The sequence below is a fragment of the Mya arenaria genome, chromosome 8, assembly GCF_026914265.1.
Source record: "Mya arenaria isolate MELC-2E11 chromosome 8, ASM2691426v1".
NCBI lineage: Eukaryota > Metazoa > Mollusca > Bivalvia > Myida > Myidae > Mya > Mya arenaria.
Genome location: NC_069129.1, coordinates 19,493,881 through 19,511,405, shown reverse-complemented (window position 1 = coordinate 19,511,405; position 17,525 = coordinate 19,493,881). Strand labels below are relative to the sequence as shown.

Here is a 17,525-nt window from a genome sequence, read left to right as displayed (position 1 = left end):
TGACTAGATATAAACTGGTGCCCTTCTTAACAATTCGTTAAGGTAATCGTCATCCGGACAGCGCCGTAGCCACACTGAGTCACAACATGTAAGCTGCCTTGATTAAAATTGGAAGAGTTAAAACATAAAAAAGAAAATAAGTTGAATAAAAAGCAATGAAAAATAATAAAATCGACATCTGACCTCCAGAAATGACTACACTGTTTCATTTAATTATGCAACAATATTGTAACAATAGACACTGAGGCAAACCGAGACACCATCCCCTCTGTCATTTAGCACTGTCGGAACTCCGAACACAATGTTGGCAGAGCTGCTTTGTTCGCGCACTGAAGGTATTGTTCAAAATAATTCCGCATGCATTTTGTCCTAATGAGGTCAATAAAGTACGTTTGGGAAAACAGAATCAATAAATGGGTCGCTGAACACAGCTTATTCCGATAAATAAGCGAAAACTTACGTGTTCTTATGGCCAAATTTGAAGTTCTTATAAAACTTTCATCACGAGGAATTCCTCTTAGAGGGAGTTGATTAAAGGACTAACACCGTGAGGACAGCAATTTCAACTTCTTATGACCAGATAAGCACATATGATGAAAGTCGTGTTAAACATCTGAATAGTATGAAAAACTTACATGTATTGGTGACTTTATACGTGTATATGATGTTTCAAAATCCCCACTGTTTAGCATCATTGCAGACGAAACGACTGAAGTGTTACAGAATATATGAGTGTTTGTGTAAGGTATAGTGTTGGTAAGGAAATCCGTGAAAATGTCATTGGTTTTGTAGAACTGTCAGAAACTACTATCATTTAGCTTATTTAATGCCTACAACAATAGAACCTGGACCTAGTGGATATGGAAAGAGTTTAGCTGACCTTTCTCTTTACGCATTGTAAGAGCCATTGTGTTTACCGTAGTTGTTTCATCATCCACTCAGGCTCCAACGATTCGAAACTTTATGAATACGTTTCAACCACTAACTTTCTATTTTTTCATAGCTAAAGGTTGCGTATATGATTGATGAAAAGGAAGTGAAAGAGCTATCATCCCATTTTATGTACCTATGTTTCACCTATTATTGATAAGAATTAAGGATGTGAAGGAAGAGCTGTTTAACCTTGATTGCTCATTGGTTGCTCCTCCCGTTGATGTTAAGGAAGTGGTGGAGCTGTCATCCGCTTATTGTGCTCCTGTACTTGATGTCAAGAAGGTGATAGAGCTATCAAACCCTTTATCGCTCCTGTGTTGCTCCTGTTCTTTTAATAAGCCAATGAAGTGATAGAGTTGTCACCCTTTTATTGCTGCTATGTTGCCCCTACCATTGATGTAAAGGAAGCGATAGAGCTGACCCCCCTCCCTTTATTGCTCCTATGTTGCTCCTACCATTGATGTTAAGGAAGCGATAGAGCTGACCCCCCTCCCTTTATTGCTCCTATGTTACTCCTACCATTGATGTACAGGAAGCGATAGAGCGGGTCCCCCACCCCTTTATTGCTCCTATGTTGCCCCTACCATTGATGTTAAGGAAGCGATAGAGCTGCCTCCTTTTATTCCTGATATGTTGCCGCTACCATTGATGTCAATGCAGTGAAAGAGTTGTCACCCTTTTATTGCTCCTATGTTGCCCCTACCATTGATGTCAATGAAGTGATAGAGTTGTCACCCTTTTATTGCTCCTATGTTGCCCCTACCATTGATGTTAAGGAAGCGATAGAGCTGACCCCCCTCCCTCTATTGCTCCTATGTTGCTCCTACCATTGATGTAAAGGAAGCGATAGAGCGGGTCCCCCACCCCTTTATTGCTCCTATGTTGCTCCTACCATTGATGTTAAGGAAGCGATAGAGCTGCCTCCTTTTATTCCTGATATGTTGCCGCTACCATTGATGTCAATGAAGTGATAGAGTTGTCACCCTTTATTGCTCCTATGTTGCCCCCACCATTGATGTAAAGGAAGCGATAGAGCGGGTCCCCCACCCCTTTATTGCTCCTATGTTGCTCTTACCGTTGATGTAAAGGAAGCGATAGAGCGGGTCCCCTACCCCTTTATTGCTCCTATGTTGCTCCTACCGTTGATGTAAAGGAAGCGATAGAGCGGGTCCCCCACCCCTTTATTGCTCAGATGTTGCTCCTACCGTTGATGTAAAGGAAGCGATAGAGCGGGTCCCCCACCCCTTTATTGCTCCTATGTTGCTCCTACCATTTATGTTAAGGAAGCGATAGAGCGGGTCCCCCACCCCTTTATTGCTCCTATGTTGCCGCTACCATTGATGTAAAGGAAGCGATAGAGCTGACCCCCTCCCTTTATTGCTCCTATGTTACTCCTACCATTGATGTAAAGGAAGCGATAGAGCGGGTCCCCCCCCTTTATTGCTCCTATGTTGCTCCTACCATTGATGTTAAGGAAGCGATAGAGCTGCCTCCTTTTATTCCTGCTATGTTGCCGCTACCATTGATGTCAATGAAGTGATAGAGTTGTCACCCTTTTATTGCTCCTATGTTGCCCCTACCATTGATGTTAAGGAAGCGATAGAGCTGCCCCCTTTTATTCCTGCTATGTTGCCCCTACCATTGATGTCAATGGAGTGATAGAGTTTCCACCCTTGTATTGCTCCCATGTTGCGAATTCTATTGATGTCAATGAAGTGATAGAGTTGTCACCCTTGTATTGCTCCCATGTTGCCCCTACCATTGATGTCAATGGAGTGATAGAGTTTCCACCCTTGTATTGCTCCCATGTTGCGAATTCTATTGATGTCAATGAAGTGATAGAGTTGTCGACCTTTATTGCTCCTATGTTGCTCCTTGATGACAATAAAATGATAGGTGTCATATTCCAACCGATACAGCTTTAATCAAACTTTGTATGAGTGCTATATTGCATTCAGATATTATCGTTATTTTGTCAATTCAACATAATTATACGTATTCTTTTATACTATAAGGCATAACACACTGCACATTTTATAAGTAAAGCACTACCAAAAATAGTGTATATTAAGAAAAAAAACTAGTTCTGCTAAAACTGGTTGAAATATGAAAAATGTTACTGTTTATATCTTTATTAACTTCATCAATCATTTTTATTGTCAACCCAATGTGTCTTGTTACGTGTAATTATACAGTCAAGATATTGATTCGATAATCAAGGCAAATTGAATGTCACAGTATTCCGATATTGTAGACTAGCATAAAACTATGTATTTCTTTCCAACAAACAAGAGTACCCCCGACCCAGAGTAAATAAACCACAAACCATGATTAACCGGTTTAAATTAAAACTGTTCAGCACGATTTATATAAAATGGGCTGAACATTTTACCGTCCTTTAACAGAAACCATACACTTTTGTGTTCATTTTGATAAATTTACTTATAATGCCCGTAAATTTAGAATATAAAAGATAATTCCATTGTTTCCATTGATTAACATGGAAACACACATAAATGTCACATGAAAGAAGAACTATGTTCATAGTTAGCTATACTATTTGGTCTCTACTCACTGCACTCGACCATATTGTCTCTTGAACAATAGTATCAAAATATAAACAAAGCCAATCAAGTTTTATTTTTTAAAATGTTATACGTGCACAATACTTTTTATCTGTTCGAGATCATAAATACCATGTGCCTCTTATTTTACATTACTTGGGCATTCGTGACAAATTCATCTACAACAAAAGGATTATTATTGCCTGAATGTCGTATTTCTTAAAACCGTAGTTAATTCCTGATCCCTTTGGCGGGTCCTCTGTAAATGATGTAGCTGTTTCATTATAACATGCACATGTACTTGTAGAAACTGTGTAGGTGAATGAGCTGGCTATGAGGCCACAACACCAATGTAATTTCTGACACACAAAAGACACATCTGAGACACACGATTTTCAGTGCATTTTTATATTTGAGTCATGAATATGGTCTTAACATAACTAACCTTTAAAATACGGGTGGAAACACACGCTATGAGTTAAACACGTAAAGTGTGCGAATATGTATGAAAGGGTGTGTTCACTTTAATATTAACACAATAAGATTAAATATACGTTTTTTTTTAAATATTGTCTAAGATAAAAATGTTCCACTACATGTAGACGCCAAAACCTAACGGTTTTCGATTGATGATTCTTGGCAATGCATTGTTTATTATTGTGTCACATTTTCATTTTAATATTGCGTGTGACGCAAGTCGAGGGGTGAATGCGAAAAGGTTCTAACTGACATAAAATAAAGAAGCAGATAGAACCTTTTCGCTTTCACCCCTCGAAGTATAGTTAGTTTCTTTTGATTTTGTATATGTATATCTTGGGTGAATAGTTATGTCCCCAGCATTCGTACCAAGACATTCCGTCACCATACAGATCAGTGACACCACCTAGATACAGTCCGTTTGGATTAGCTCTATGACATATGTTATGCCAATATCCTCCCTGGTAATCAACGACACAGTTGCCAGTGTACATGTCCTTGTCGTTATCGAAAGTACTGAACTGCATTCCCTTGTGATAAGCCATGCTGTCACCACAGTCTCCAGTGAAGCCATCAATCTCAAGCCGATAGTTGGTAGAGGCATCATCGACAACAAACTTGCTGTAGATCGCATTCATGGAGGTCGGAGATACATCGCCAAATGTTTCAACGTAGACCCTCACCGATGTATTGAAAAGAGTAAGCAGGTGTATGCTTTCGAGACCAAGCCAGTACTCGCCTGTAATTGAAGTGATAAAAATGATTTAATTACATATATTCAGATCTCGTCTTTTGAAGGAAATATTTGGAACATGTATAAAAAAATATCGAACATAACGGTACACGTGTTTTAAAGGAAACTACAGCGAAACATTGAAAACATATGCGCACTACATATTCATGTATGAAGTTATAATGTCATTGCCGTGAATAAAGGTGAAATCAGTTTCCGCCCCTTAAGCTGTACTTTTAATTTGATTAACAATAAATAAGATTGATTTAACAAGTTCCAATGTGAAGTACAATTATGTGTCATGATCGTATCATATGAATACCGCAATACCACTGAGGAATACAATCGCGTTAATTTTACAGATTTCAATGGCAGATGTAGAACTTGGCGTTTATTTGGACATGCGACCGATTCTCTTTATCACTAAGGAATACAATCGGGTACACATTACGGATTTCAATGGCAGATCTAGAACCTGGCGTTTGGTCATGCGCCAACTTCTCCGCAACCTAATTGTATATTATTCAAATGTATGAAGCGGTCTAAATTGGCTAAATATTGTCATGAATGGTACACTTTCGTGTATTGTATCTATATTTAATTCGATATAGGTGTATTCGCAAAATAATTGCTTTTCGAGAACGAAACATTTTGTTCGAAACCTTTTCCCTTTCATGGTTCTTGAGAAGTTTTTACGCTGAAGGATATCGATCGATGATGACCTTAAATTAATAAAAATATGAAAAATATATTCGTCGTTATAACAGTCATTGTTGTTGCTGTTGCTTGTGGTAGTGTTGTTGTTAAGCGAATCTTGATTGCGCAAGAAAGAAACATTGAGCAAACTTTAAATGTCAATTTTCGTTGTCTTTCTAGCGTGACCTGAATCCTAGAGTCCTCTTCATCAGGACGTTGAATGATTTATTATTGTTTATACTTAGAGAATAATTGTTTTATTTAGTGTAAGCTCATATTATATTTCATGAGGTGAGCAACACAAGCTATGGTTCACAAGAGGAGAAGCCAAGAATAAACTTTTTACGTTTGGTTTTCACGAGGTGAAAGATATTGCGATATTACAATGAAGCAAACATTTCACTTTTTAATATATGCAGGAAGACAAATTGACAGTTAATTGTTTTTGTTTTTAACCGCGCCAAATTTGAATCAGACATGACGCAATTCACCGTGGTTCTTAGCCCTGAAGGCGCTCATATTTTATTGAGCTCGGGCTAAAAAGTCGAAACGGTGGAAAATACCATAATATTATTTTAATGTTTGAAACCTCTATAAACCACCGGAAAGCATAACATGTATATATTTACTTACTTTATATTTGCTTTATTTACCAAATACTGCGTACGAAGAAGGCTGTGTAAAAACTTGCTTAAGCTTAGAATAATAGTACCTTACATGCATAGAATGGACAAGATTAAAAGATGACCTGTTTGGTTTCCAAATCCTGCGACATATTTGTCCCAACCACGGTTAAAGTTTTCAGACCCGTCCTGCCGCCTGGAGATGACCGTCCATCCGCCTTGTTCCATATCGCACCAAACGTCCGTTGTATCCCCTCCCGATGGCCGTATCGTGTAGACACCGTCTGTCAAAAAACCTTCCTCAAACAATTCTTGACAGTCCTGTCGCTCAGGCGTCACGTGATGTCGCAGATATCCGCCGTCTTTGGAGGTCTACAATAAAATCACCGAATATAGAATAACAATGTACTCTGAACAATAAGTGAAATTGAATGTGAATCAAGTAGTGTTATGTCATTGCCAACGGGTGTTGACAAGGTTGCCACTTTATTGTTCTTATGTTACTCATTTCCTTGATGTTAAGGAAGTGATAGAGCTGTTGCCCCTTTATTGCTACTGTATTGTCCCTACTTTTGATGTATAGAAAGTGATAGAGAAGTCACCCATCTCTCGCTCATATGTTGTCCCTACCATTGATTGACATAAATAAGGGCATAGACTACTGTACATAAAATAATAAAGAGTCGTTTAAATATCATTTATGTATATATCTATTGAATGCTACGGTTACCGTCATTTGAAGGAATATACCACTTTTCATTGTATTCCAAAATTATAGTCCTGCGAAAAAATATTTTGATTATAAAAGTATCACTTTCAAAATAAAAGCTTTACTGGAGTTGAATTATACATTAATTATATGATGATACAAAAACTAACTTTATAATAATTAGAAAAAATATGTTTGACTTTTTCTGTTCAGGATCTAATATACAATAATATTGCGTTTCTTATATTATATCTCCCAGCATCAGTGTCAAAGCCATCTAGATTAAAGACATACTTATTACCTGAATGCCGTTTTCCTTATAACCGTAGTAAATTCCTGATCCCTTGGACGGGTCCTCTGTAAATGATGTAGCTGTTTCATTATGACATTCACAGGTACTTGTAGAAACTGTGTAGGTGAACGAGCTGGCTATGAGGCCACAACACAAACTAGAACAACTGAGCAAAGAAGGTGCAGTTGCTGTGTGTTGAGTGGTTACGTCAACTGGACGTGTTACCACAACTGTGGTTTCCAAATCGCAGAAATTCTCTTTCATAATCCAATTGTTACCAGATATTGTCTGAGTAATGACAAGGATAAATGAGATTGATTGGAGAAAATGCATTGTTCAAGATTTAATAATACTGACAAACATATTTTGCAAACATTTTAACTTAATTTTTAAATAACAAGGAAAATTTTACAAATACGAACTACACCGAGTGCGACTTGCTTTCACTATGTACACATTTAAATTAATGTGGAAGAAATCGGTGGCTATCCAATAGTTCGAAAGGTAAGGATGGTCTCAACATGGTGAGATGGTTTTGTAAAAACACGGAATACATCTCTCTGGACATATATCATTCATGTTATTAAACAATGATTGGAATAATATTAATAGCGATGTGTTACTTGCATGATGAATTAACAGAACGCACGTAGTCATTTCACCATTAATTGACCACTAAAGGGACTATTATCCGGTCAGCGGAATGGCTAGCGCTTCTCACCAAGGCGACCGGGCCGGGTCGATTCCCGGTCTGGGCGCATGTGAGTTTGGAGCAAGCCGGACAAACGGGTTTTCTCTAGTTACTCCGGCTTCCTCCACAAAAGCTACCGTACTGGTTTAACTATATATACGTAATTAGGGTAAATTACAAAATAACGTGTGAATGTTTTGTCAAGGCAATTATGACTATGACTACGTACCACCACCGGTACACGCTGTTTCGTACGTGCTTGACTATGACTACGTACCACCACCGGTACACGCTGTTTCGTACGTGCTTGACTATGACTACGTGCCACCACCGGTACACGCTGTTTCGTACGTGCTTGACTATGACTACGTACCACCACCGGTACACGCTGTGTCGTACGTGCTTGACTATGACTACGTACCACCACCGGTACACGCTGTGTCGTACGTGCTTGACTATGACTACGTACCGCCACCGGTACACGCTGTGTCGTACGTGCTTGACTATGACTACGTACCACCACCGGTACACGCTGTGTCGTAGGTGCTTGACTATGACTACGTACCACCACCGGTACACGCTGTGTCGTACGTGCTTGACTATGTCTACGTACCACCACCGGTACACGCTGTGTCGTAGGTGCTTGACTATGACTACGTACCACCACCGGTACACGCTGTGTCGTAGGTGCTTGACTATGACTACGTACCACCACCGGTACACGCTGTGTCGTAGGTGCTTGACTATGACTACGTACCACCACCGGTACACGCTGTGTCGTACGTGCTTGACTATGACTACGTACCACCACCGGTACACGCTGTGTCGTAGGTGCTTGACTATGACTACGTACCACCACCGGTACACGCTGTGTCGTACGTGCTTGACTATGACTACGTACCACCACCGGTACACGCTGTGTCGTACGTGCTTGACTATGACTACGTACCACCACCGGTACACGCTGTGTCGTACGTGCTTGACTATGACTACGTACCACCACCGGTACACGCTGTGTCGTAGGTGCTTGACTATGACTACGTACCACCACCGGTACACGCTGTGTCGTACGTGCTTGACTATGACTACGTACCACCACCGGTACACGCTGTGTCGTAGGTGCTTGACTATGACTACGTACCACCACCGGCACACGCTGTGTCGTACGTGCTTGACTATGACTACGTACCACCACCGGCACACGCTGTTTCGTACGTGCTTGACTATGACTACGTACCACCACCGGTACACGCTGTGTCGTACGTGCTTGACTATGACTACGTACCACCACCGGTACACGCTGTTTCGTACGTGCTTGACTATGTCTACGTACCACCACCGGTACACGCTGTTTCGTACGTGCTTGACTATGACTAGGTACCACCACCGGTACACGCTGTGTCGTACGTGCTGGACTATGACTACGTACCACCACAGGTACACGCTGTGTCGTACGTGCTTGACTATGTCTACGTACCACCACAGGTACACGCTGTGTCGCACGTGCTTGACTTTGTCTACGTACCACCACAGGTACACGCTGTGTCGCACGTGCTTGACTTTGTCTACGTACCACCACAGGTACACGCTGTGTCGCACGTACTTGACTATGTCTACGTACCACCACCGGTACACGCTGTGTCGTACGTACTTGACTTTAATGGCCGCTTTTTAAGCGTACTTTCGTGGTGAACCGAATGTTCAAGACTGTGATGTGAACTCATGAAATATGATATTCATTCAAATGTGTATACCATGTGCATAACTGTTGTCGCTTCCCAAGCGTAGGTAAGCTGTGTGTCGTACATGCTTGACTATGGCCGCTTTACAAGCGTACGTGCATAATGTGTCGTTCGTGTATGGTTACGGTCATGCAGCTTCAAACGCAAATGTACACTTGTACGTTTATAAATAGTTCCGCTCACACGCGTAAATTTCTGACAATCATCAATTCTGACGGACTGAACCCATAGTGCAATGGCATTGCACCATTTGACAACAGTGTCAGTTTCGGGTCGTCGTTTTTTCAGAAACTCTTCAGAAGTTCTAACAAACCTTTCCACAAGATCACTACTTTGAGGCATTTTCGGAATTGAAGTTTGATGTACACATCCAAACTCTCGTGCAAACTTCTTAAAGGTCGTTGCATTGTTTCAAGGCCCATTGTCACTAAATACAAATTCCGGTCATCCGTGTCGCGCAAAAATGGACTTCATGTGGTGTATCACACACACTGTTGTATATTTGCTGCCACGTTGAAGTAAGTTATGGGGAAACGCCAGCGAATCTTCAACGTGTCCTAAATTTAAATTTTCTAGTTCATGTTTTGTCATGTCTGATCACGGTTTGGTCACGTTGGTCTACGTCTGCTCAAGTTGTCGCCACGTTTCCCAACGTAGCTAAATATGGCGGCCAAAACGGGACTGGGGCATTAGTATGTCGTGGCCTCGACTTACTACATACCTGGTTCCCGCGAATTATTGTCCACGAATAAGTTATCACGTGTAATTCTTTGCTAATTTCAATAGTTTCTGGGGGGGGGGGGGGGGGGGGGAGTACAAAATATTGTTGATTGTCAACTATTATTTATTATTAAAACTGAAATACTTTGACTTATACATCCCTTTGATCGTTTAAGTAAATAGTGCAGGCTACAAGTTTTGCAATGACATACAGAAATATATTCGTCCTACTATTAAGCTAAAGTGGCGAAATTGTGAAATTCGGTATACGATTCATGATTTCAAAGTTATTCATAAGATATCCAGAAAGCATTCGGTGTAATTTATTCCGTGTTCCTTAATTCAAGTAAGATGTCGCGTTCATGTCACTAAGGAGAGTTTGGGATAACTAATGATCAGCTCAACCTAATCGCATGTTTCCCTCTTCGTATTACTGCTACACATCTATCAGGGGCGGATCCAGGAATCAACGTTAGAGGGGGCGTAGCTTAGGGGCGCAACCTTTTGACATGCACCCCTCCCTCTGAACCGAAAGTGTATGGCATAAACTGTTTGCATATGGATTGGGGGTTAAGCAATCAAGAAAAATTAACAATTTGTAGTTGGAAATGATGCATTATGGGCGTATTTTATTATTTTTTTATCTCCTAAATTGACATAAAAAGTAAACTTTGACGATTTTAGAGGGGGCGCGCGCCGGATGCGCCCCCCTCTAAATCCGCTAGTGTCTATAGTGTGTGTATACCACGTGATAAATTACGTCATAAATGCTACGTCGGAAGGCAACATTTTCCGTCGAATGAAGACTTTAAACAAATATAACTTCACTATTTCTTCACAAAATGGCCGTCTGACGGAGCACTGTCAAAACATTATTTTGGTAACAGGTTTGTCGAAGTGTTTGATGAAGCTTATCACCCAATCAAAGTCTGGTAATGAAACAAAGGCGGGGCTCTTTCAGCGGCATAGACGTCCCTTTGTTTCATATAAAATTGTGAAGAAAAACAAAAGTTATCTATGTTTAAAGTCTTAATTTGAAGCAAAATGTTGCCTGTCGACGTAGCATCTGATCTACGACTGTAACAAACAGAAGAGTTGTCTCTCGTTCAGTGTCGTCTGGGCCCATGTCTTGTGCCACTAAACAGGGCTTATAAATCACGATGATGATGCATAGCGGATTCTTAACGTCAACATTCTTCATTTACTGGTTCTATCCGGCACCGATGTGGATTCTACCCGTAGAAATCGCAACAAAGTTGAGTACATCTCAGCAATTTTTCGCATTTTTACTGTTATCTTTCTGGATTTAGGAAAATATCTTTATTTTAAAAAATGATCATATTATTAGTGACTGTAAATGTATTGGTATTTAAGGGATACCCTTTTACGATCGTGTCAAATTAACCAAAACAATAAAAAAAATTCACATTAAAAACGTAGGCGACGACCAGAAACGGTGTTTTTTGTCTCTACTTTTGAAATATCACTTATTCTAACATATCAAACAAACGCTTAGCAGTTTTATCCTAAGAATCATGCTACAAGTTAATCTAAATTCATTGTTTAATCGTGTTTTAAGGATTTACTTTCGTTAAAACACGGCAACAGAATCTAACCATTTTGGTCACCGAATTCTACTTGTATTGACACGTTACATGTTATTGTTTTGTAACTTGTTAATGCTAGAGGATTTTTGTGCATTTAGTTAGGGTATACTCTGGTATGCTCAACTGAATAAAGGGTTGGGCATTAAGTTGGCCAAAAAAAAAAGAAATCTGTGTTTATGGTAACAGTCTAAAAAAAAAATTCTGGGTCGTGACAAAGTTTGTATTTATTTGTTTTCCACAACATTCATTTATCATATACTAGGTATATCAGGATGCCTTAAACACAGAAACAATAATTTTGTCTTAGTCAGATAAATGAAATGTATTTAAGGTATTAGTTTAACTCACGGCTCATCGCAAATATGGTATGAGTTCTACATTCATATACATGGTAACTGTATCATCTGCTTTTTCCTGATATAGGAAAAAGTCATAAAAAGGAAAAAGTGCTTAATTGTTATTATGGATAAAGTATTTTACAGATTATGGCCGAGCGAGTACTGCAATATAGAAATTGTCTATGCCTCGTGAATGCCTTTATATTTACCAGTGCACATGCGCACGCGCGAGCTTCTTAATAATTCACATACAATAATTAGCATCTATTCTCCAAAAATAACGGCTTTGTTGCAACAATGGCCTATCGAATCAAACAAAAAGTATTCATTTGTTTAAGAAATAATAATAGTCGTGGCAGGCAACAGCAAATAAGCATTAAGTTATTATAGTTCACTTTAAATTGTGTATGAAAATAATTCACATGACCTTATAACTTTCATATGTGAATAAGGGAATTAGGTTTTTGCTTCATATCTATTTATACAAGACGATCTAATCCCGCATCTCAAGAGTAACATGTAGTGTGTATATTTTGTTGTTCATGTAAATAAAATGTCTTCACCGATAATGATCCCAGCGTTTGCTCGAACCATGGGTCATTATCGCGGCCGATGTAATAACATATAAAAAATAATTATTTTGTATAAGGCATGATAAAAAAAAACTTGTTTTCAGTCTGCAGACCTACACTCAATAGTTTGCACCGACCCTTAAAATGTTTTAGCATCATGCATTAGGTCAGTGCAGCAGTGCAAACGAAAATATGATAAAAAGATAGAATCCGGAGCTTCGCTGAACCGACAAGATTAATTTTCATTTGTTATCCCTATGATTGAACACAAAAGCAGGAAATTAAATAAAACCTACTTCAATACCTTCTTTAAAAGGATAAACGTAATTATCAGGATGTAAATAGCTGATAGTAAATAAATATTAAGGTTTCTTTTGCATGGTATTTGCTGTCAGAAATATGATCGCTGTTATATTTCCATTCGTTTAGATGAACAAAAAGATATGGGGCTTTCATTTTTGTGTCTGTTTGTCGATTGTTAATGAAGTTATTCTTTAATTTTCAAATCACAAACATAATCACAGCACTTGCTCTTTGTTTTTCCGATTTATACTTCTGCATTCCATTTTTAATGTAAACACGACGGATAGATTCCGTATCGGTGCCGGATAGAACCCGCAAATAAAGAATGTAGACGGAAAGAATCCGCTTTGCATCATCATCGTGTATTTGAATGTTAAAGGCCTCTGGGCTTGTCCCTGTAGTGTTCATTATATTATTGAAAGCAACGGCATAAAAGATACAGAATATTTATTGTCATAAAATGGTTATTTAATAGAGATTTAAACAAACTAAATCCAAAAACAGACAAACATAAATTAAACTATAATGAGATAATTATCAATACTTCTTACATATGTGAAATAATACGTAATGTTAAAACATCTCAAATGCAAATATAATTTTAAACTGCTTAAATTCATTTACGAATTTTCTTGTCACTCGAAACCATTAAATAAAATAAATAATTAAATGAAAGTTAAATAAAACATATTCGGTCCTGACCATATACAATCCAGCCGAGACTGCTGTTTGCAGACTTTGGGTGTACTTTGTGCTTTCTAAGGATCTCCTTTCCCGAGAGATGTTCGTTTATTCTTCTCTATCAAGTTTAAAGGCGAGATACACCACACCAGCAAAAGCACTATTGGTTTCTAGTTTCCCCGGGGAGAGCGACTGATTTGCAAGACGATGGTCATTCTTCTCAAAGAGGAAGTGATGGATCAGTTGTTGCTCTAAAGCAATACTATAATGTTGCTGATCAAACATTTCACTTCCTGGCCTTCCTCCCGCTGCTACAACCGGTAACAGTTTTCGTGTAACTGCGCAAAGAACAACCATCCCATCATAATCTTCCCCTTTGTATTTTGTTTTCCATCGACCATTAACTCCACCAGCTAATTTCCATGTCTTAAAGACGGAAGGATCAAAATTTTGGCCGCATCTTTGTCTAGCAAACGTCTTGCCAATAACAAATTCTTCCATTTTTCCGCGTTCTGTAACAATTTTTTCAATAATAGTTTCTGTATGTTCCTGAAGCTTTTCCACGGACTCCCTGAACGTTAGAGGTGTCCGTTTAGTTCCATCCTCGTTATACAATTTAACCAAGTTAGAAGTGTATCCCTGTTTGCCGTCTAAAAGTGCCTCATAAGTTATACCAGGGATTGGCATTGGAATGGATTACTTTTACTGGTAACGCTGGTTTACTTTACTTTCGATACAGAATAATGCTCTGTAACATAAAATGTATTACATAAGCTAACTTATCTTGTAAGTTAGCAACATACTAATCCTATTTGTTTAAAAAACTTTTACTTCTTGGCGTATCAGTTATCTATTAAACATATTCGATTACAATTAAGGATTGGAATTTGAATGTTATGGTTAAGGCAAAAATAGTCCATATACACAGCCGCTTCAGAGTCTATGACGATTTTTTATTTGGCGACTCTACGCGTCCATGTCCCACTTGTTGTTTTCCTAGCTAAGAATGACAGATCCCAGCGCTATGTATATTGAGCGGAAAGATAACGAGCACCTGCTAGATGGTTCCAAAATGGCGATGCTATATTGACAGAAGTCGATCTGAATTAGACTGATTATTTGTGTTTCATTTAATACTTAAGTGAAATAAAAGAAAGGTTTTGGCTAAAATAATTAATGTGTAACTTTTGTGTTTTAATTTAACAGTGAATTGTTAAGTATTGTGGAGTTACAGTTATATATTTTACATTGGTATGGATCAGTCGACTTGTGGCGTTTAGGGAACAAAATGAATATCCATGTGTAAAAACGTTCCCCAAACGCGCATTATTGTGGCTAAGGCAAGAATCACCTGATATCACGCAGCACTTAAACACTAAAACATGTATGAATCTATATAAAATGCAATGATCGATTACCAGAATAGGTATACCAAAGAAGAAAAAAATCCCTCAGTTAAACGATGTGAGCATGATAACCATTTTGTTAATAAATTGTTTAGACATAGACTGATAGATTAGTTATTATTTAATTAATAAAATTTGGCTTTATATGCATTCCAACCTTCGTTACTAATTTGATTAATTCTCTACACAACTTATGAACTGGGATGTATATGTTATATTTACCCATGTAATGAAATTTAAAATAAAACTATGGTGCCATATTATGCCGTAAGATAACCTCATAGCGTTCGCGAATGGTTTCGTGTTAACCATTTAATTTTCCCGATAATTATCTAGCTATCTAGTGAATATATGCGACACTTGTTTGGTAAGATAAATACCGTAAGACTAAAAACAGGCTTGAAAGTGCCCAGAACTGCCACCTTTTACCTTTTTATAGCTGTAAACACTAACAGTTTAACTAGTTATGGTTTGCGAATTCCACTAATATGTGACATAATAACTGGTTAACAATATAAGATTCGTGTAACCACTTATCTATAAATGGTCTTTTGGCTTCCAGCAGTAATTTGTTTTTTAATTATGGTTTGCGAATTCCAATTAATATGTAACATAATAACTGGATAACTAGATAAGATTCGTGTTACCAGTTACCTATAATTGTATTCCATATTCCAGCGCTAACTGGTTATCTACTTATGATTTGCTAATTTCACCTAGCAAGGGGTAACACGAATCTTAACTAGTCAACAAGTTAGTTTGTTATGTTTGGAATCTTATCTAGTTATCTTATCTAATTTTTACAGTTTAATGATAACATGAACTGTTATATTATTCAGTAACAATACTCTGTCTTCGGTATGCATAAACCTTTTAAAGGTCCATTCTACAAGGGTTAAAAGGGCATGTGATTCTATGAAAAATCTGTCGTTTTCAGCATTTGAAATGTTGTTTCACATCATGTGTTATAATGTGTTATAATGTCTTGAGTGTATCTCGACATCTAACTGTTGTTCCAAATGAATGTACATATGTCACTTCGGTGTCTTTCTTTAGTCCTTGCAGTTAAGAATAGTCTTCATTCACATCAGATGTGTTTATAAACAGTACAACTGTCAGTATTCAAATGCCATACTAAATCACAATATCCTTCAATTTTCATTTACTTGACTGCCTAATAGTGTCATCATGCACAAATGGAAACGTATCATTTATTAAAAATTAATTTATAACAATCAAAATGTATTTTAAGTCTTTGAAAACTACAAAGAAACTACGTTTACGGATATTCCGCACTGATTTATTTTTAAATTTAGTGATAACCTGTTGAGACTAGTTTAATGAAATGAAGTTGTTTTAAATGAATAAAAGCATTTCAATACAAGTATTTATTGTTTTAAAAACAAAATGGATGAATTATCTCTATAGAAATATTGAATTTATAATTGGTTAACTCAAGTTTTAAAATAAAAAGTAAGTATTTAACCCTAAAGGAAGTCATGAATGAAAAGTGTTAGATATAAATAATTATGGTTTGGTGCCAAGGGATGTTATTTTTGGGTTAATTCATTGCACAAAAATTATTTCAAATATCCTCCATTTTAAATTGCCCTAAGAGTAGTTCCATGTGCATGTACTAACATGTGGTGAAGATTTAGAAGTATGGCGTACTGTTTAGGACATAGTGTATATACACGTATGCAATACAAAATACTATTGTCATACATATAAACGCATTGAAAAGAAATAATAATAAAACTTCATCAAAACATATATGCCTTTAATGCGTAAAAAATATACAACTGTTGTTAAATTAAACATACCTGATATATTATGGAATTTCAGTGTGACTTCTTCGTAATCTGCCTGGAGTGAATCAACGTCATACAAATCATCATCCACATAATTTTCCACTTCATACACAGCATTCCAACGCCATTAACACCCTTATTAACAGACAACACAGTTCCCTTGTACCAGTGGCTCACTCAGGATCCGTCACCCTCAATCCACTGGTGCTTGATCCGCCGGCCAACAAACTTCACCTTTCTTGGTCTTGTCCTGTTTTTTTTTTAATATCCCTTTTAATACATTTTTTTAATTACATACCAAGATTCATTTATAATTATACATTAGCGATCTAATATGCATTTAACATATTAATTTAATGTTAACCCTACTCATAAAAAATCATAAAAAATGAAAAACAAAAAGTATAGCATGCCGTAATGTATTTTTGGCTCATTTTCTTTCATTGAGATATATACCATTGTGTTATTTAATTATGTTTGAAATTTTATATCAACCGGGTAACCTTTATGTGATAGGTGTAGCGGTGAACAAGTGGTGTTTGTCAATCTGTGACACTGTTTTGCTGTCAACATTTGAGACTGGCTGTTTCCTGGTAACTGCAGGTGCTGTTCTTTGCTTCTCCTCTG

General features: G+C 37.7%; 1 protein-coding gene across 1 annotated transcript; it reads right to left on the bottom strand.

Annotated features, from left to right (window-relative positions):
- Positions 1–4,279: 4,279 nt before the first annotated feature.
- Positions 4,280–17,016, bottom strand: LOC128244043 (microfibril-associated glycoprotein 4-like; the record flags this gene model as incomplete). The annotated part of the gene is made up of 4 exons (XM_052962061.1): positions 4,280–4,713; positions 6,152–6,398; positions 7,037–7,092; positions 16,911–17,016. Coding segments are annotated over 4 exons (843 nt in total), but the record flags the coding sequence as incomplete, so codon positions are not given.
- Between the last annotated feature and the right edge of the window lie 509 nt (positions 17,017–17,525).